This window comes from Trematomus bernacchii, unplaced genomic scaffold (genome assembly GCF_902827165.1).
Source record: "Trematomus bernacchii unplaced genomic scaffold, fTreBer1.1, whole genome shotgun sequence".
Classification (NCBI taxonomy): domain Eukaryota; kingdom Metazoa; phylum Chordata; class Actinopteri; order Perciformes; family Nototheniidae; genus Trematomus; species Trematomus bernacchii.
This window is the reverse complement of record NW_022987733.1, coordinates 1502545-1524503: the sequence shown is the minus strand read 5'-3', so window position 1 is coordinate 1524503 and position 21959 is coordinate 1502545. Positions and strand designations below refer to the sequence as shown.

Sequence of the window (21959 nt, the reverse complement as noted above, 5' to 3'; positions counted from 1 at the left end):
TGTGCCTAATGCTATCATGTTTCTGAATGATTATGCTTTTGATTAAGAGCTTTGTCGATTTCAGGGTTTAGTTTTTAATAAATTATACGACATAACTGATTGTTGTATTTCTAAGGATAGGTGGAAGTTTCTCTAGTGTCAGCAAAAAAGTAAACTGAAGGTGGATCCTCAGAAAAAACAGCACAACATCCTGGATGCCGCTAAGCTAAAGGTGGCTAATGTTGGGCTATAAAGGAACTACAGCACGGTCACATGACTTCACGTCACCACCGCTAAGCTAAAGGAGGCTAATGTTGGGCTATAAAGGAACTACAGCACGGTCACATGACTCCACGTCACCACCGCTAAGCTAAAGGTGGCTAATGTTGGGCTATAAAGGAACTACAGCACGGTCACATGACTTCACGTCACCACCGCTAAGCTAAAGGCGGCTAATGTTGGGCGTGATGACATTTAGTCGTCTCATTTAGACACTTTTTAGCAACCGTTGTTTTTTAGATTCACCAGTGGGGTATTTACAGGCGTATTTTATATCGTATAACCAAACGTTAAAATCTGTTAAGCTTGTGTTAACCACAGACCAAGGTCATGTCCTTCTCTCTCTCTCCCTCTGTTAACCATTAGCACAGGGTGGTGTGAGGTACATGTGACCCCCCCACACACACACACACTCTCACCCCTCTTGTCTTGGGGTCAAAGGTTGCGCCGGGTCACCACGCCTTATAAACACTCGACATACCACCGCGGCACCGAGGCCGGACCACTGGACGGCTGTCTGTCGCCGAGGGTGACCACCCCCAAAACACACACATATATATATATATACACACACACACACACACTGTGGGATAACGCGTTGGTATGCTCGTAAGTGTGTGTCAGAGAAAGGGAAAGTGGTCAAGTGTTTAGATGCTACTGTTCTGAGAGGAGTTTGAATATGTTTCGTAAAATCGACTGGATTCACAGTTTTTTTTTAATCTATTTCAAACTACCGCGCCAAAATTAAATTAGCCGATTTCCTAATAATAATAAAAAAACTGTCTTCTGAGTTTATGGTGAAATTCACAAAGCACGTTCAGGAGGAACATCCCTGAACAAGGTTTCAGTGTGAGACAAAAAAAGTCTTAAAATCAGATCTTATAAGCGTAGCATTTTAAATTCAATCAGTTGAATTCAATCATTACTAACTCGTTTAGTGAATGTTAAGGTCAACTACAGAAATGCAGTTACACAAAGTTCATGTTCTGTTCAGCTGCAGGAAAAAAAAAACGTCTAAGAGTTCATCATATGTGCTTTTTCCTGCTTTAAAAGTCAGTGGAAAAGGAGGTTTTTCAGGTAGAAATATGTTATAAATATCCATTTCAAATCAGTAAATTGCAGATAATAAATGTCATTTGTGTGTGTGTGTGTGTGTGTGTGTGTGTGTGTGTGTGTGTGTGTGTGTGTGTGTGTGTGTGTGTGTGTGTGTGTGAATGTTAGCTTCAAAGAGCAATTGGCACTATGAGGGAGGTGTGAATGACTCGTAGTATGTAAAGCACTTTGAGGCGTCGTAAAGACCTGATAAAGCGCTAAATAAGTACAGTCCATTTACCATTTAATTGGACAGAATCTACAAAGAGACATCATAAAAAACAACTTTTCAAAGTCAATTTGAAACCAAACTGGTCGTTAAAACATTGACAGAAACTAAAATCTCAATCCTTTTAATTTGAATCCACATGTAATACTCTTGTTCCTCTTCTTGTGTTGATTAACGCTGTCAGTTGTTCTGTTGTGCCACTAGGAGGCGACAGCGCTCACTATTTCTCCTCCTCAGTGTTTATCTTCTTCACTTCTCCTCATCGTCACTCTCAATCATCCATCCCTTTATCTTCCTCTCAATGCAACCATTGAGAGTAGCAGAACTTAATTGCATAACTACTCTGGTACAAGTAAAAGTCTTGCATTAAAAATAAGTATATACATAAAGTGTGCCATTAAAATATACTTTAAAGGTGGGGTAGGTAAGTTTGAGAAACCGGCTCGAGATACACTTTTTGTTATGACATTATTGTTCTATTAATATAAAAGGAGGTCAGGTACTCTTTAAAACAGCTGCTAGTTATGGGTACTTTTTACTTAAAGGTGGGGTAGGTAATTCACTTCAGAAACACTTGTTATATTCCATGGAATGCTCTTAACATCCCGATAGCAATGAATATCTTAAGTGCTTTGACAAAAAATCCATAAAAAATATCATCTGTGGAAGCCGTAATACTGTAAAAAGCACGACCAATCATTTTAGCCGGCCCGGCTAAAATAACTGGATGGCCTACCTGCCTGTCAGCCTTCCATCTGTGCACAAACTTATCTCGTGCCCTCATTGGTCATGTGCACGTTCGTGTGTGTTGGAGGAGGGGCTCTATAAGGAAGTGGCAGATTTTCTCCGGCTGTGTATTTTCAAATCCTAGCGCACTCGAGCTGGTTTCTCCAAAATTACCTACCCCACCTTTAAGTAACAAAAGTAAAAGTGTAAAAGCCCATTTTAGAATAATATATATACATATATATGGATTCTGATTATCAATGCATTAATGTCTTCATCACAGCTGGTGCACGTGGAAGTGGAGACTATTTTTTAATTACGTTATATTCTGCTCCTATCTATCCTATCTATATGTCAATATATCAATATTATATGTGACGACAGGTGTTCAAAATGTAATTAACTGTGTCTTTATTACCTATTTTTGAAGAAATTAAAAGTATCAAACATGTAGAAATATTAAACGTAGGGTATTCACACCTTCATCAACCAATAAAAAACTAAATATAGTTATATTTCAACGTAGATTTAAATTATTCTGTTAGCTAATAATCTTAATTGGTAAGTACTAAAGCTGTCAGATACATTTAACGCAGTATTAAGAACAATATTGACTTCCTAAGAGTAGTAGAGTAGTAGTAAAAGGTAGCAAAAACATGAAAAATACTTCAAGTAGATGTATTTCATTTCATTTAAACACTGGATTCTATTTGTATAGATGAGAGTAACACCTACGTCACTTCCGGGCGAAAATTACGGCCCGGCCCACTTTTTGGGGAAAACAACGCTGTCATTTGAATGGCGGTCAATACAAATTCTGAAGTTTTTGCCAATCCGATCAGAAATGTTTGAAAACCGTGGATTTGTGGATCTTCAAAGAGCCCGATTACGATGGCCATTCAGGCAAACAATTATATTAAATCATTGGAAATCGACGATCGGGCTCAATATGTGGTTAAATTAAAATCAGTAGGCGAGGCCGTAATTTCGCCAACTGTTACTCTCATGAGCGAGGCGGAAAATAATAGTTTTATCATGCCAACAAGCTGCTGTGTCGTTTATTGCACCTCAAACATAAAACAAATCCAGAATTCAGTGTTTCTGTTCTTCCTCTAAGAAGAAAGGACAGTAACAGAAGAGCTCTGTGGCTTCAGGCTTGATTGCCGTTCAAATGACAGCGTGGTTTTCCCCAAAAGTGGGCGGGGCCGTAAAGTGACGTAGATGTTACTCTCATCTATGGACATCAATCGCTTTAACCACATATCGAGCCCGATCGTCGATTTCAAATGATTTAATGTAATTGTTTGCCTGTCTGGCCATCGTAATCGGGCTCTTTGAAGATCAGAAAATCCACGGTTTTCTTACATTTCTGATCGGATTGGCAAAAACTTCAGAATTTGTATTGACCGCCAATCAAATGACAGCTTTGTTTTCCCCCAAAAGTGGGCGGAGTAGCATGTGCTACTCTCATGTATGGGTAACAGTTTGTATTATTATATTAAGAGGAATTTGACTTGATGTCGTGGTGCATACATAAAAGTAAAATAAAGTTAAAAACACAGATAGAGAACTAGAAAAATATTTTTAAATAATACAAAATAAAGTCAAATATAACAGTATTTACATAGAAATTGAATAAAATATGGAATAAAAATCGGCAGTAATACAAAAAACTAAAATAATAATAAAATAACTTTAAGGCCCAAACGAAAGGAGGTTTTTCAGGTAGGAATATGTTATAAAAATGCGTGCGTGCGTGCGTGAGTGAACATCAAATATATTTTAAACACAACAATAAATAAAAGTCTCTGGTCGTTTATGTTTGCATGCGATTGGGGACTCTGAAGCCCTTGGACATCACCCTCCACCCCCCCCCCCCCCCCTCCCCCTCCTGAACCTTAACCCCCCTCTGCCACCGTGACCTTTCACCTTTCACCTTTCACCCTTTCCTCCAAAACCAACAGGTCGCGACCCCCCGCCGGAGAGCAGGAGCCACGGCAGTTTAGAGACGAGACGGAGAGGAAACAGAGAGGCTCATGGGAACCAAAGACAATCCAATGAGGGAGAAAAGCTCACGTACGATTTCTCTAAAGCAAGCGTGTTAATGTCGCCCCCTGCTGGTCGGAGGAGGGGGGGAAATCGCAAACAAACGAAGGCTGATTCGTCAACTTAACCTCTACAAATTAAAGATTGATCTTTTTAATTTGGCTTATCATTTTTAGTAGCATCACTGTTCATGTTTTATTGTTTTTACATATTTTAATTATGTTCCTAATTTGTTATTGTCATTATTTTTGTCATACTGTGTAACTTTTTACGGTCTAACACTAATGTACATTTCTCAAAGTTATTGAAGTGAAGTGCATATGTACAAATGTGTCTGTTGATTGTGTATATATACATATTTGTATACATATTTTCATATTTCTTTGTGATTGTATTCTGGATTGTGGGAAACGGTATTTCGATCTCTCTGTCTGTACACACAAACTGAAAGATATAAATAAAGTTTATTCTTATAGAAGAATGCCAACAACACTGGACTGAAAACAACACTCTCATATCATCTTAAGTACCTTTAAAGGTTATCAAGATAATCCTATTTCAACTTAAATCTCATTTACAGTGCGTTCTGTATCAGCTGCTCCTCATTAAAACTAATGACACAAGACTTCAAATTACGTTTTAAATACGTCTGTAAATGTTGCGTTTACATTTCTCCAAATTGTAGCCTGATACGTTTGGGATCTTCAAACTATTTAAATATAGTTGTGTGGGTTTGAATAAAGTTTGGAAGTCCAGCATGGGGCAGCCAATTAACATCCACGATAACTTCTAATGTAATAGCGAGGCAGACGTCTGACAGAGACTAATACAAAAGTAAATGGTTGCCAAGAGAAAAGTGACTTTCCTTAGTAAGACATTAACTGATATCCAAAAGGGATGAAGGTTATAAGACCCACAAGTTGCAAATAAAAGGTAGTAGAAGTCAAAGTTACTGATATATCTAACCATAACTTAGCAGACCCTCACAATAACAAAGCAGAAATGTGTTATATTTATCCCAAAAATTAGGATAAATTGATTATCTTGTCGTTAAATATTCTGTTGATCGACTTAATGTATTAAAGGTCCCATGTCATGGCCATTTCTACTGGTCATAATTCCATTGTTGAGGTCGACTAGAATAGATTTACATTGTTCAATGTTCCAAACTCACATTGGTTCCTCATACAGCATCTCTGTATAGTGTATTCACTCTCTGTCCTAAACGGCTTGTTGGAGCTCCTGCCCCCCCTCCCGAAACACAGCGAAACCCAGCCCGAAACCAGCCCGAACACACACACACACCCGCAGCCTGGCTGGGAGTTTGTGTGTGTGCTCACACACCGACTCACAGCCTCGCCGCGTCCCGCTGTCTCAGGGAGGAGAAATTGGCGGAGCTGCAGCTGAGAAAAGATTGAGTGTCTGTGTGTTAACGTAACGGCTCCGCGGACGTAACGTAACGGCTCCACGGATTGGTCCATTTGGGTATGGGCACGTAACTGTACCCAGGAAGCAAACAATGGAAAAAGAGAAATCTCCAACGAGGCGTTCTGGGGCAGCATAGACAGGTCTTTTCTGTGTTAGAGTTTTACTCGCTACAGGGTGTACTTTGAGGGTGTGTGACTCTGCAGACCGTTTACATGCAGAAACACCTTCATAACACACAAGGGGACGGGTGATAACAAGAAAAGCATGACATGGGCCCTTTAACTCTTTCAGCAGTATGGATCTTTATCTAAAAAGCCACCAGCTCTTTACATCCTGTACTCCTGCAAAACACTTTCATAACATGTATATTTGTTAGTAAGTAAAGTCCCTTCTGGCACCGAGGCCACAACAATGTTTAAATGACTTAATTCAAACCCTGAGTTATTTCACCAAGGCGTTTAATTGTCACTATTCGACTGACTGCTGGCTCTCGGTTTCTCTCTCTGTTCACTCAGAAACTCGTGTTTTATTTCTCACGGCATCCTCTTAACTTCATACAAACTAGTGATGGCAGTTACGGCTCTTTGAAGGAAGCGGGATCTTATGGCTCCATTCCTTTCCGAGAGCAGTTCAAAAGAGCCGTTCAAAAGAGCCGTTTTCTTTTTAAGTGGCAGTGGAGATTATTTGTTGACCCTGCTTTAAATGATATTTTGGCTTTACAAATGTTGCACTCCGCTTTATCATTGCCTAGGTTTTTGTTGAAGTGCATCCAAATGCTGCTGCGTTTGGCTCATTTTTTCACCCGAAAAACACGTCGTCTACCTGTACCACTGAAGAACGGCTCTCACCAAGTACGACTCGGTTCCCTTCGTTCGTACCAAACAGCCGTTCAAAAGAATCGGATTGTTCGTGAACGTAACATCACTAATAAAAACAAGAGAGAAGTCAAAAAAAGTGAAAAAGAAGCAGAGAAAATGGAAAAAATGGAGATGAAAAATCTTTATCGAGCTTAAATACGTTACATGAACTCATGCATTGTTCAATTTGACTTTGCTATCGTCTCTTAAAGCATGCTTACTTTTGTCTGATTGTGGACTTGAAAAACAAGTGAAATATCATACACTACACTTTTCATGTTTATCTGGTTGATATTTCCCTGTTGTTTGCATTAGGAAGTGTCTCAGCGCTGGTGTTGGCTCAGTGTTATCAGGTGGACCTCGCCCCTCCTGTATTGATCCACTACTGTTTGAGTTGAGATGCTGACAGGAAACACCTTTGATCTCTTCCTCAGATCGATCACTGCCACTGTGTAAAAAAACTCTGTGTGGTGCATCAGGAATGTGTGTGTGACAGATTAACGTCTGACCTCTGACCTCCTGCCTGTTAGCTGCTGCTGCTGCTGCTGCTGGAAATGTTGTTTAATGTTCTAGGTATGACATTCATATTAAATCCCATGAGTTTGTTGCTTTTGTGTTACAACAATATCTACGATAATCAACTTTAACTACAGGTCATATTTTCTTTCTGACGTCAGGATTGCCTACATACATATATTTTGTTTCTTGGGGAAATCGTAATCTCTTAAATCATAATTATGTGGGCTTCAATCTAGTATAGTCTCGAGTCTAATACAGACATGATTCGAACCCACAAAACTAACCTCTGTCATCTTTAAAAATCACTTCAAAGACCTCAGAAGTGGAAGAAAAAAATGTCAGATTGTTTCAAAACCAAAAATGTACAATTAGAGTCCCATTAAAAGGAAATAATATACAAAAAGGAGGCGAATAACGACCCGTGTGATGTGATATTCCTCCACCTGTTCCATTATTTCATCGTATCAGAACACCTCAGGGTGCGTTATCGCTTGTATATCTTGGAAAATAACCACTGTCATCTTTAACGTACAGTTTAAATGCGAAAAAAGGCTAAAACCAGTTTTCTGACGTCAGAAAAAGGGATTTCCTGTGAATCATCTTATATCAAAATATTAGATAAGTATATATTTGGTTTCTTGGAAAAATCGTAATCTCTTAAATCATAGTTATGTGGGCTTCAATCTAGTATAGTCTCGAGTCTAATACAGACATGATTCGAACCCACAAAACTAACCTCTGTCATCTTTAAAAATCACTTCAAAGACCTCAGAAGTGGAAGAAAAGAAATTCAGATTGTTTTCAAAACAAAAAATCTGACCTCCAAGTGAAAAGAATAAGAAGCGTGAGCCGAGTCTGTGGGCGAGCGAGGGAAGGAAGAGGCGATGAGAGAGTGGACAAAGACACGGAGATGGACAGACAGATAGACGACGAAGACGAGGATGAAGAGCGTGGCGGAGATGGACTGACTCCCTTTTTCGAGATAACGGATCGTCATGGCGACCTGCCTGTCACTCAGTCTGTCAGCCACATCCACTCCTGGCCCCATTACACCCCGACACACACAATGGCTCTTCTGTGTGTGTGTGTGTGTGTGTGTGTGTGTGTGTGTGTGTGTGTGGTGTGTGTGTGTGTGTGTGTGTGTGTGTGTGTGTGTGTGTGTGTGTGTGTGTGTGTGTGTGTGTGTGTGTGTGTGTGTGTGTGTGTGTGTGTGTGTGTGTGTGTGTGTGTGTGTGTGTGTGTCCATACCCGTAGAGCTATTAGCAGGTACTCAGAGATGGCAACAGTACACACATCCTTTCCTCAAGTAGAAGTACAGATACTCTTGTTTTAAAATACTCTGGTAAAAGTAGAAGTACTGACTAAACTTCTGTACTCAAGTAAAAGTAAAGAAGTATGGGCTTTGACATGTACTTAAGTAAAAAGTACCAGTAACTAGCAGCTGTTTTAAAGAGTACCTGACCTCCCTTTATATGAATAGAACAATAATGTCATTGTTAGCTAATGAATGTTTCCATGCTGAACAACGGCAACATGACAACGTTTTCATTGGTCGCTATTCTTTAGAGAAGACCAGGAAATGATGGATACACGGATCGTGTTCAAATCAATAGGCACGCAATGACTCTAAATAATAATGATCACGCCACCAAACACACATTCAAACTAAAGGAACCAGCCTGTTTGGGAAATGTGAGAAGTAGAAAGTACAGGTATTTGTGTTCAAAATGTAAGAAGTAGAAAGTACAGGTATTTGTGTTCAACATGTAAGAAGTAGAAAGTACAGGTATTTGGGTTCAACATGTAAGAAGTAGAAAGTACAGGTATTTGTGTTCAACATGTAAGAAGTAGAAAGTACAGGTATTTGTGTTCAAAATGTAAGAAGTAGAAAGTACAGGTATTTGTGTTCAACATGTAAGAAGTAGAAAGTACAGGTATTTGGGTTCAACATGTAAGAAGTAGAAAGTACAGGTATTTGGGTTCAAAATGTAAGAAGTAGAAAGTACAGGTATTTGTGTTCAACATGTAAGAAGTAGAAAGTACAGGGATTTGTCTTCAAAATGTAAGAAGTAGAAAGTACAGGTATTTGTGTTCAAAATGTAAAAAGTCAAAGTAAAAAGTCATCAGAAAAATAAGTAGTGGAGTAAAGTACTGATACCAGAAACATGTACTTAAGTACAGTAACAAAGTATTTGTACTCCACTACGTCCCACCTCTGGTAAAGGACCAACTGGAGAGCCAAACCCCCAAAACAGCAAAACTCTCCATGTTTGAGTGACACTGGAGACCTGATGGCCTTTTCTCCATTCTCTGTGGTATACATGATCTTACATCTCACCTGAAAGCTGTAAAAGCACCCAGAGATTTGTACACAATCCGCAATACAAGATTAAAGATCTAAGTCCTACAGGTTAAAGTGCCGAAATAACTCATTTTTTAAACTCAAGGTCTGGTTTAACTTGATTTGAACCTGGATGTTTGGTTACAGAGCATGGAGTAACTTCCTCTTGCTGGTAAGAATAGACTGACAGAAGCCAAAGAGGAATAAAGAGCATTATAGCATTATGCTGCAAATCAGCCAGAGTCCATACGGTTAAAATAATAATAACTAGTTGGACCTCTGGTAAAATGATCCATCCTGCAACTCTAATCCACGCATAACATTCCTGGTTTCTTCTTTGGCCGATGCTATAATCTTCCAACAAGTTTAAGGCTAATCATTTGCTCTGTAATATGGCTAACAAAACCTTCACCCCTTAACACATGTATGTGATGAAATGAACAGTAAACGATCAAACTTTGAGATGTTTCTCCAGCTAATAACACATAAAACTACATTTTCCTACACTATTTTTACTTTATTGATCAGACTTTCACCTGCTTTTGAACTATGAAGTCCAAGTTAGTGCCAGTGACACAAGCTTTTCTCATATTTACAATAATTACTGTGTAAAAGTGCAGTTTTAATCCTTACTACGCACATTAAACAGAGGCAGATCCATTGGCTAAGTACTCGGATGTATGTGTATTTGTTTACCTTTGAAGAATATTTAAAAATGTACCAAGCTGATATCTGACTGATACCGGTTTGTGCTTGAGGGCAAAAATAGAGCCGTGCATCTGAAGTTTGAAACGTTTTAAGGGGATATACAAAGGCCAAATTCAATAAAGATGTGTGTGTGTGTGTGTGTGTGTGTGTGTGTGTGTGTGTGTGTGTGTGTGTGTGCGTGCGTGCGTGTGTGTGTGTGTGTGTGTGTGTGTGCGTGCGTGTGTGTGTGTGTGTGTGTGTGTGTGTGTGTGTGCGTGCGTGTGTGTGTGTGTGTGTGGGCGTGCGTGCGTGCGTGTGTGCGTGTGGCCTAGCATTACTATACTTGTGGGGACCTAAATCTGTTTACACAGTCACGTGTGGGGACTCGCCTCCGTTATGGGGACATAATGGAGGTCCCCATGAGGTTAGGGTTAGGGTTAGGGTAAGGGTAAGGGTAAGGGTAAGGGTAAGGGTAAGGTTAAGGGTTAGGGTTAGGGTAAGGGTAAGGGTAAGGGTACGGGTTAGGGTAAGGGTTAGGCATGTGTTGGTTATGGTTAAGGTTAGGATAAGTCTCCAGGAAATGCATGAAAGTCAATGTAATGTCCCCTGAAGTGATGTATACATGGTATGTGTGTGTGTGTGCGTGTGTGTGTGTGTGTGTGTGTGTGTGTGTGTGTGTGTGTGTGTGTGTGTGTGTGTGTGTGCGTGTGTGTGTGTGTGTGTGTGTGTGTGTGTGTGTGTGTGTGTGTGTAGCGGGGGGTTAAAGTAGAGATGAAAGGCCGGCCATTGCCTGCTGATGACTGATAGCATTCAGCAGGGCTTTGGCTGATGTCTGCCTGATAACACAGAGGACGGCTCAGTCTGACTGAGGAGGGGGAGGGGGGGGGAGGAAGAGCCAATCAGAAGGCACCGGAAAAAGTTGTATTTTCCATGAAAAAGTGTATGTTTAAAATGTGTGTGTACAAGGTGACATATAGGAGCCCCATTATAGGAAAACTCAATCCAAAACGAAGGCAAATATCGACCTTTTGCCGCGTTTTCCTCCATAAGTTCCATTATATTATTTTATCAGAACACTTGATGGTGCATTATAAATCTAATTATATGACAAATAACCACTGTCTTCTTTAATAATGTTTAAAAGGCTCAAACAGCCAATCAGAAATGACCGGAAAGTTGTATTTTCCTTTAAAAAAGTGTAATATGTACTGAAACAAGGTGACATAATTTATAGTATCTGGAACTAACTTATGATGGCAGAATCTTGGGAGGTATTTCATATCTTGTGCATTTATTTATACACATTTACCCAAAACATTAGGGTTAGGGTTTGTAATCGCTCAAATCATACAAGAAGAAGTGTGTTTGAGTCGTCTTATACAGGCATGATTGAGTAAGGCCATCAGACAAATGCTTCAAGACATGTTTGAGGTTGCAAGTCAATCAGAAACAAACATTGTCAGCAGACATGGTGCAGATTATTTTATCAGTGTTAGGTATATACTAAAGGTGCAGATAACACACAAGCAGCCCTCAAGTGCACACCCTTCGCTTCCTGTAGGATACACTGTGATCATGTGACGCCTTTTAAAACCCCAAACCTCTCATTCAGCCGCTGTTCGGAGCGCTGACACAGAGAAGGCCATTCTCATCCCCTGAAACAAAGACCTCTACAGCAGTAATGGTGGTGAAGAGGTTAGGGGTCAGGGGTCAGAGAGCACATGTTTCAGGAAAGAGTCGTCCCTTAACGTTTTGTAGCCTGGTTTTAACTGCCGGGCCGAACCAAGACAGCTTGACGACAGCCATGTCTGTTAAAACAAACAATCCCCACTTCAAGTTTGTTGTAAATCCTCAGAAAAAACAGTGTTACAAAGTGCTTTTCCTACACTCGCAAATCACTCAAAAACCCTGCCATCCTGACCTCAAGTGCCACGAAGTTGCATTAAAACATCAAATCCTTCTTATAAACTGGTGAACTTGCATTGATAAGCGCCTTTAACCCTGATATCAGCTTTATGTTTTGCTGAAAAAGTTGTGAAATGCTTAGAAAATCCACCCTCAAATCCAACAATCTCCACTTCCCATCTCCCCTGAGCTCCCGCTAAAAAATTGCGTTTCAAAGTCCTGTCCGAGTGTTACAAATCTTTCACAACCTGACGATAAGGAACGACACACACGGCTCGATAATCAGCTTTACAAATATCACTATCAGGGCTTAAAGAGGTCATTTTTCCCTATCAGCTCGAGCGGAAAAGCTGAAGCAGCAATTACACGTCAAGGTGCTGAAGGCAAGGTGTTCAACATCTCTGAAACATTTTAGGAAGTAGTGGTTCTTACCAGGCAGACGCAGGTGATGCAGGGGTTGTCCGTGATGTTGGGGATGTGGAGGACTTCTCCCTCGTTCTCACAGCTGGCCTCGGTACCTGAGTACGACAGCAAAAAAGTGACCGAGGTGAGACAAAGGTCTGGACTTCTGACTGTAAACAAACCTTTACCTTCGCAATCAGCTGTCAGCAGAGATGGCAAGAGTACACACATCCTTTACTCAAGTAGAAGTACAGATACTCGTGTTTTAAAATACTCTGGTACAAGTAGAAGTACTGACTAAACTTCTTCACTCAAGTAAAAGTAAAGAGGGCTTTGAAATGTACTTCAGTAAAAAGTACCCATAACTAGCAGCTGTTTTAAAGAGTACCTGACCTCCCTTTATATGAATAGAACAATAATGTCATTGTTAGCTAATGAATGTTTCCATGCTGAACAACGGCAACATGACAACGTTTTCATTGGTCCCTCTTCTTTAGAGAAGACCAGGAAATGATGGATACACGGATCGTGTTCAAATCAATAGGCACGCAATGACTCTAAATAATAATGATCACGCCACCAAACACACATTCAAACTAAAGGAACCAGCCTGTTTGGGAAATGTGAGAAGTAGAAAGTACAGGTATTTGTGTTCAACATGTAAGAAGTAGAAAGTACAGGTATTTGTGTTCAACATGTAAGAAGTAGAAAGTACAGGTATTTGTGTTCAACATGTAAGAAGTAGAAAGTTCAGGTATTTGTGTTCAACATGTAAGAAGTAGAAAGTACAGGTATTTGTGTTCAACATGTAAGAAGTAGAAAGTACAGGTATTTGTGTTCAACATGTAAGAAGTAGAAAGTTCAGGTATTTGTGTTCAACATGTAAGAAGTAGAAAGTACAGGTATTTGTGTTCAACATGTAAGAAGTAGAAAGTACAGGTATTTGGGTTCAACATGTAAGAAGTAGAAAGTACAGGTATTTGTGTTCAACATGTAAGAAGTAGAAAGTACAGGTATTTGGGTTCAAAATGTAAGAAGTAGAAAGTACAGGTATTTGTGTTCAAAATGTAAGAAGTAGAAAGTACAGGTATTTGTGTTCAAAATGTAAGAAGTAGAAAGTACAGGTATTTGTGTTCAAAATGTAAGAAGTAGAAAGTACAGGTATTTGTGTTCAAAATGTAAGAAGTAGAAAGTACAGGTATTTGTGTTCAAAATGTAAGAAGTAGAAAGTACAGGTATTTGTGTTCAAAATGTAAGAAGTAACAGTAAAAAGTCGTCAGAAAATAAGTAGTGGAGTAAAGTACTGATACCAGAAAAATGTACTTAAGTACAGTAACAAAGTATTTGTACTCCACTACTTCCCGCCTCTGTCAGGACCACATGACGTCACACAAGCTCGTGTTCAATAAGCTGTGAACTGAAAGCAGGTGAATCACGACCAGAGGATCAAACTGTACCAATCAATATTTCTGTAATAATAAGCAAGAGCTCGTAAGGGAAAACCAGAGGTCAGTTTCCCTGCGCTTTACGTATCTTTACATAGTTTTACGTAGCCTTTTTAGCATCTATTAGCTCTCTGTTATTGGTTTTGGGGAATAGTAGTGACAGAAAAGTAGGTGGAGCTACGTACAACCAAACGCCTTAAAATCATATTCAGGAGATCAAAACATTACAATTAGTTTCATGAACAGACGACAATAAGAGAGGCCACGCCATAAAACCTAAGGTACTTGGGAACATAATTTACAAATACAACAAATCCTGCATTATTAAAGAACACTTGAAACAGCCAAAGAGCCCATAAACTTACCAGGAAATACTTAGCGAGGTAATACATCAAGTGACAAGTAGGGCCATTTGATCATTGACTTCTATCTGCCGGTTGGTTGGTGCGCTAACATGTGATGCTATCTTGTTTTTTTTGTGACTAGAAGAGCCAAGAGAAGGTGTAGCTAAGTGCATAATAAGACATTTCTAGTCGTTAGTGTTGCAAGAACTGAAAGAGATAAATGGTGAGATGAAAAGAAAGACGTCATGCCTTAAAGCAAACGTTATTTTATCATCAATTTGACTCTTACATCGAGTTAGAAGTTGGGTCATTTCCTTATATGCCCTAGCCACACAGAGACGAAACGGGTCGTATCCGCTACAGTTCTCTATCAGATAGACGGTTCGGCCACACGAGGCCGACAGGGAAACGCAGATAACGATAACGGGTCCCACGGTGGGTAGATCTGCGGACGAAACGCTCTGGGGGGGCTCCGTGTTTACGCCTATACGATCATGTCCTGATAACGTTGAAGCAATAGCCCCGCCTCTCCCACCTCTCCTGCTCAGAGATCAGCTGCTGGGCTGTCAGAAGAGGGGGAGGAAAATAGAGACTTAGTGTATTATTCTTATATTATTATATAGAGTCGTTATTCATTTGTTTTAAAGCTCAATAAATAACAAAGAAGACCTTTGACCGGCACTTTTCTAATTTTGTCCGGAAGATTTAAACTTTAACGGACATGTTGACCGGTGGAAAAAAAATCTAACTGAAACTCTGCTGCACGGTCCCCTCGTTCCTTGGAAGAGGCGGAGAGGTGGGTGTTTGTCATCTGCTGGAGGACTAACCGGAGAGAATTACAGCAGCAGCACACGCTTGCCTCGGGGAGGGAGAAAAAGAGCCAGAGCGTTCACAGCGGAGAACAAACAGAAGGGCAACCAGGGCAACCATGCATGCTCGGGAAGTCTTCTTCGCTGCTTTTGGTGTATTTTGTGGCAGGACTACAGCGCCACTTACAGGCCCGGCATATGTACTACAGCGTCTCCAGCGGGTCGAGCGGTCTCGTGTGGACGGACACGTTTCTGGTGCCGATTGCGTGTGGACGGAAGACTTTTTTGATATCGAATTTGGTTCGTTTTCGTTATCGTCTCCGTGTGGCAAGGGCCATAGACTTCTATACAATCAGACGTTTTCTTGCACAGAGACGCCAGCAGGGGGCTGGCCATTATAAATAATGCATGTTTAAGGCATTTCAGTTGTATCACTTTTACTCACCGGCTAACGTTTCTTCCCTTTCTACGACACATCCCACTGTGTGCGGTTTGTCTGTCCAGGTAAAAGCACTCACATATAAACCGAGGTCTTAAAAAACGTAAGTCACTCAGTTGGTTACGAGAGCAAATGTAACCCGAACCAAGGACAGGAAACGACCCCAAAAGACAAGGGTTTATGGGTAGAAGCAGACAGATGTCAACATCTCACGGTTCCTTCTCTTTCGGATAACAGCAGAGAAAGAAACCTGCTCTTTGTTCATGTGCCAGGTTTGTTTAAATTGCTAAAATGATAACTTCCTTCCTACTCATTGTCCTGATCTGGGAGTTAGACAGAGGTCATCGGAGGTAAATCCTCATCCTTAAGCGCTCTGTTTGAGTGTCAAACTACTTCCTGTTTCCTCCAGCTGATCATATCTGTCCCTCTCTGCTGGAACAAAAAGCTGTGTATTTACTCTGACCAAACTAGAAACTCTCTTCTCCATGTTCTGCTTCATCCAGTGACTCCATCGCGATCCTTTACGGGTTTTCTTATCTCACCTTTTGGCAAAAAGCTGTACAAGCAGTAAACACCCAAAGATTTGTACACGCTCTGCAAACATGACGTTAAAGACCAAGATGTTTTTTGAGCAATATTTGTGGAGGCTCTTATCACACTGTGACCTTTAGCTTCTGACCCGCTGAATGTTTGCTTTGTTGTAATGTTGAGGTTTTAGAAAATGCACCGTTTAGCTAAATCTATGCCACAAACAACGCATGGCGATATCCTGCAGGTAAGGAGTTTGGAGGGTAGTTTCCCTACAGACTTAGACCCCCTTTACACGAGAACGAAACGGTTTGTATCTGCATAGTTTCTCTTGCGTATAGCCCTATTATTTACACAAGGCCGTAACAAAGCGATAGAAACGGACCCCACAAACGATAACGGGTCCCAAGGTGGATAGATCTGCAAACGAAACTCTCTGGGGGGTCAAACGAGTCCGTGTAATCGCCTCTATACGATAATTTCCTGAAAAAATAACGATAGCCCCGCCTCTCCCCGCCTCTGCTGCTCACTGCTGTAGCATGGCCAGTAGCTACTGTCAGTAGCTACTGCTAGTGCTACTGCTACTGACCATGCTACAGATGTTAGTGCAACATCTACAGCTCCTCTACCACAACCATCAGCAACAAGTGGACATGGAGAATTACATTAACTACTACATGTTGCTAAATCCACCGCAGGGCATAAACAGAAGGGTAGCCATGGCAACATTGCTCCGGGCTGCTCCGGGGTCTTCTTCGCTGCTTTTGGTGTATTTTGTGGCGGAAGTTACAGCGCCACTTACAGTCCCGGCATATGTACTACAGCTTGTCCAGCGCTTTCGAGCGGTCTCGTGTGAACAGACACGTTAAATGAAACGAATGCATGTGAACGGAAGACATTTTTGAAAACGCATACTGTGCATAAACGCAAACGTTCCCTTGTAAAGGCAGCCTTAAAGTGTAAGGGATGGATGTTTTAGTCTACTTAGCATTAAGATCGCTCATTAGCATGTACATTGACTAGCTTTGCATACATTAAGCCTACTGAGAGTTATAAAACGACACTGTTAACATTAAACTGATGTCCGCATTAATGGATAACTATTTCTAATCCAGAGATATAATATATACTAATCAGAAAATGATCGTTCTGCACTTTGAGCACTTTTAGTATTTAAGTATATTTTGATGCCAATACTTTAGTACTTTTAGTTCAGCAACATTTTGAATGCAAGATTTCAACCACTACTGCTTGTAGACCTTGCTTTGTTATCAGTGTGTGACAAATACCTCGACTCCGTTTTTGACTTCATTTTAGTTTGACATACAAGTTCACTAAGTAAGGAATTTACTTGACAATCTTTACATCTTTTGTTTTAATAGACAGAATGAACAGATATCCTTTTATTTTTCGAAACGGCGTCCGTTTTGCTCACCAAATAAGCCCCAAAGAGTGAGCCATACACGACAAAAACCCAGTATATGTTTCTAACATCTGGTCAGAATATGTCTCTACACCTGATATAAGACACAATAACTTCAGAAGTAACACTGTAGTGAGATATTGGGTCTTGTTTTTAGACAATGCATCATCTTGATAAGTCAAAGAATCATATTTTCAGTTGTATCTCAGATGAAACACGTATTTTTTTACATATTTATTGGAAAATCACCAGAAAACTTAACACTTTTGAGCATTTGCGGCTTGTATTGTAACACAACATTTCCTGATTCTGGTGAAATATAGTTCCAAATGAGTTCTCCCAGCTAATTACAAGATCAGATTTATCTAAATATCCCGTCTTCAAGAACTCTTACCAAGCAAATGTTTCACTTGTTCTATTGGCAGATTGTTGTACTTATTTCAAGTGAAAAAACACCTTGTTTTCATTATTGTTTAACTTGTTTTTTCCAGTGTAAGGTAAAGGAAACAAACAAACAAATGCATGCAATGGCCGCCACGCCGTCCTGGTTGCTATCAGTTTGTTTCTGGGCTGTTAATGGACCAAATCTCCACAACAATAGCTCCTTATAGCACGGATCCTGGCAGAGCAGACGAACCCTGCCGACTCCGAAACCGCTGTAAAATTTACAACCTTCGAGTGTAATTAAACTGGCTGTAAGTGGTGGTGCTGGTGGGGGCGAAGGGGGTTCAAATGAGGGGGGTTTTGGGTCTCTGAGGCCTCGTCTTCATCCTGACAAAATACCTTCCTCCTCCTCAGCTGCTGTGTTTACCTCATAACATCCAGAGAGAAAGCCAAGAGAGAAAGTATAAATCCAAACCCTGGCGCTATACATGTCATTTGATTAAAAAAAGGAGAAACAAAAGGCAGTAAAAAGGACAGAATGAGACGCACAGTGGGGGGGTTATTAAAAGCGCTGCAGCTAAAGGACAGCGGGGGGGTCGGTAAAGGTCACTTTCACTCTGACTTTGAAGGCTGATCCCGCTCCGATAGTCACGTCCATTTTAGATACAGTCGGTGAAATACCAACGTTTATTAAGGTCAGAGTCTCATAAACGTCTTACTGGACTCATGTAGCCATGTGAGATAAACGTATACACAAATAAATAGTCTTTAAATAGCTTCAGCTTCAGATATGAAACATGTCTGAGGGGAAAGTAAAAATACTCCATTATAAGTAAAAGTTCTGAATCAAAACTGTTATTAAGAAAATGCACACGAATTCAAGGTAAAACCACTCGTGATGCAGAACAATACCCCACTGTACTGGAATATTATTAATGATGTCAGTCACATTTTATAGTTCGCAGAGGAGCTCATTTCACCCACTTTATAAACTGTTACCTACAAAGTAAATGATGTCCAATAAAATAGGAATAATAAGAAAAACATTGCCTTATCAAAATGTCCGGGCAAGTCCAGGCGTGTCTTTATTTGTTCAATAAACATTTAAGTGATATATGTTAGTATAAATAGTGTTTTCCCTATTGTGAAGTGAACACAAATATATTACTTTCAAAATTAATACATTTGTAGGTTTAGTAAGAAAATGCAGTTATTTTTTATTTGTAAAAAGTTAATTTATTTATCTTGAAAACCCTGAATAGTTTTTTTTAAGTGCACGTATTCAATCGCTTAAAATATAAATACTCTAGTACAACTACCTCAAACGTGTACTTTACTTCATTTAGCTTCACTAAAGTCATAATAACAAGGGGTGGTTTGAAAAAGAAAGACATGAGTTATCCCCATAGATTTAAGAAGACTTATATATCATCATAATTCAGATTTGCCCAGAATAACTCTGCTACAAAATACATGTTATTATAAATCTGACGTTGGCAATTATGTCACCGCATTACAGACAATTATTAAAAGTAAAATCAGTTCTTAAATCAGTGAAGTCCATGAGGTTTCTGGTTAAAACTGATGGCAATTAGGGTCTAATAAAATGTACTTTTAGTAACTTGTATGCATGTTTTTCTCCAGTCGACACACGCCTTTCTGATTTCAAAAAGGTAATTTATGAGATTATCAAAGTGTATTAAGGTCAGTAGAGTGATATAAAGAGAAAAGGGTCACAAGCAACACGTGTCCAGGAGCAGTAATGCTGTAAAAACACTTTAACCGGTCCCACTGTAACACCTCCACCCAAACAGACACCATGACACAGAGCATATGGCGGAGGAATCTGATCCTCAGCTGATCACAGGCAGGTTGTTGCTTTTCTACACGGCCTCTTCTTGTCAAACATTTCCCACTTCAGAGACCCATCTGGTCCCGGTTTGCTCCTCTCTGATCCCCATCGCTCTGTTCGCTCCACAGATACGAGTCAGGAGGAGATGGGAAGCTCTGATAATCACAAGTGATTCTTATCAGACGGATGTGAAAACAGGTACTTCTGTCTGTGCTTGGCATGATGTGGACGTCTGATGTCAAAGAGAAAGGGAAACCTCTGTTCTGAATCACTTTAAAGGGGTTCTTATTGTGTTAAAGAAATTGGACTCACTTTACTGGGAGTGAAAGCTTTTAGTCACTGGGAAGAGTCTGGAAATAATCTAAATTGATTTGTCTCTCTGCTTGATTTAAAAACTTTTTGTGACGATCATTTTGATGGTACTGTTTTAATATTTCAACATGTTAATTATGTGGTGGAAGAAGTACTCAGATGTGTAGACTTTTGTAGACTTGTATAGACTTTTACTACCACAGTGTTCAACTTAAATTACCAAAACTAAAATTACACATAATGCAGAATGTCCATTATCAGAATAATATATCGCTGGATAATAATTAGTGATCCTTAAATAATCTGAACATAATTTTAATTTTGCTGCCGGATAAAAGCGGAGTTTTCAATTCTTGACCTATTTAAAATATGACTCAGCAGATACTTGTGTTCACAAATGATTGAGTAAAAATTGTTTGCTTCCACATTTAATTGGAGTAGAAGTATAGCATGCAATGGAAATACTCAAGAACCACACAACGCTAAATGCAGTACTTTGATTAACACCAGTGGTTATTTGTATTATTTCCCCAACATTATATGCTTCTGTCTTTGCTAGGTAGCCTTATAAGTTATAGTGTTGATCTCAAATAGTCTTACTTTTTGAAATATGTTTTTTTTTTTTATTGAATTAGCATGAAATTCACCTATTTTGAGCAAGGAACCGCTCCCAAAGGAACTAAAACCCAGGTAAATATCATATTGCCTTTAATGCCTTTAATCCTCACAGTGCTACAGGAGTGCTTCACCGCCTCTCTATTATTCCCATGTCCCCGCTGCAGGGCAAACAGACGATGTCCTGATGCACTGCGGCTGTCAGGGGGGGAGCAGACACGAGCTGCTTAACACAAGTGATTTACACTTACAGCCTGCTCTTACCTAAAACACTGGGTTAATTATAACTTATCCTGACACAAACAACAATTTGACTAAAGATCTCTTATCATTTAACGCAGAGCTTTCATCCCAAAGATCTAAATTGTTGTATAATTCCCCTAAAGTTTCAGATAAATGACTTCGAGATTGACTCGTGCCCCTGTGATTTATGTGGAGCATCGCTGCAAATACCGCGCGCCAGGCTGGGTTTGGTGGTATCTCTCCACGAAGCAGACCAATTATACAGGGAGGCACCGGAGGATAACCCGGGTTAAACCGAGGTTATTATCCAGCCTCATGTGAGCCATCCAATCAGGATTAAGGCGCTTTCAAACAAGAAACAAATGCAATTTACTCACATTTTTCTGCTTTTAACCTCAGTGAAAAAAAACTGAAATGTTGACTTTAATTTCATGTATTATGTCAACACATTTCACATAACTGTATTAGGTTAGAGGCAAACATATTAAGTTGAACCTAATGTTTTTTATTTAAACTTAATATAACTGCTTACAACTAACCTTATACAATTACGTGTAACTTAGACATAATATATTTAATTAAGTTTCAGTTCTTCAGTACATCGTTAAGGTGCCATAGCGGTGATGCAAAATACAGACCTGAGGTTGTGAAAGAAAAGACAATTAAATAAAGTGTTTTTATCTGCATTTTGTTGATGTTTTTGCTTCAATGTGGAGCTTTTATTGGACCAACACATAACTGGTGAGCAGGAATATAAAAACGGAGCTGACTTTGATTCTGGTGCGGAGTCAAAACAGACTGGAGACTAAATAACCGGGGTAACTTTGGGTAGATTTTACGCACGGTGGGAGTTGTGTGATGTGTTATTATGAAGCCGTATAAAAGCCCTTTAATCTTACCTGTAATTAGCGGAGAGGAGGACCGGGGCGTTTGGAGCAGCAACAAAAAGCAGAAGAAAAGCCTACAGGTGGACCAGGAGGGAGGGATCCGGCAGCGGAGCAACATCCTCCAGCTTCTCGAGGGAAACTCACAGCGAACACGGAGGAATCAAATCAATCCAGAGGGAAAGGAGAAG

General features: G+C 40.0%; 1 protein-coding gene across 1 annotated transcript in view; it reads right to left on the bottom strand.

Moving 5' to 3' along the window:
• The window catches only part of bmper (BMP binding endothelial regulator), a 43061-nt gene that overhangs the window by 20753 nt on the left and 349 nt on the right, over positions 1-21959 (bottom strand). Inside the window, exons 1-2 of the mRNA XM_034145803.1 lie at positions 21784-21959; positions 12521-12606 (exon numbers count right to left, since the gene is read on the bottom strand). The exon at positions 21784-21959 is cut by the window's right edge and continues 349 nt beyond it. Coding sequence (XP_034001694.1) covers positions 12521-12606; positions 21784-21889 — 192 coding nt within the window. The 5' untranslated portion in view covers positions 21890-21959. The remainder of the gene's footprint in view (positions 1-12520; positions 12607-21783) is intronic.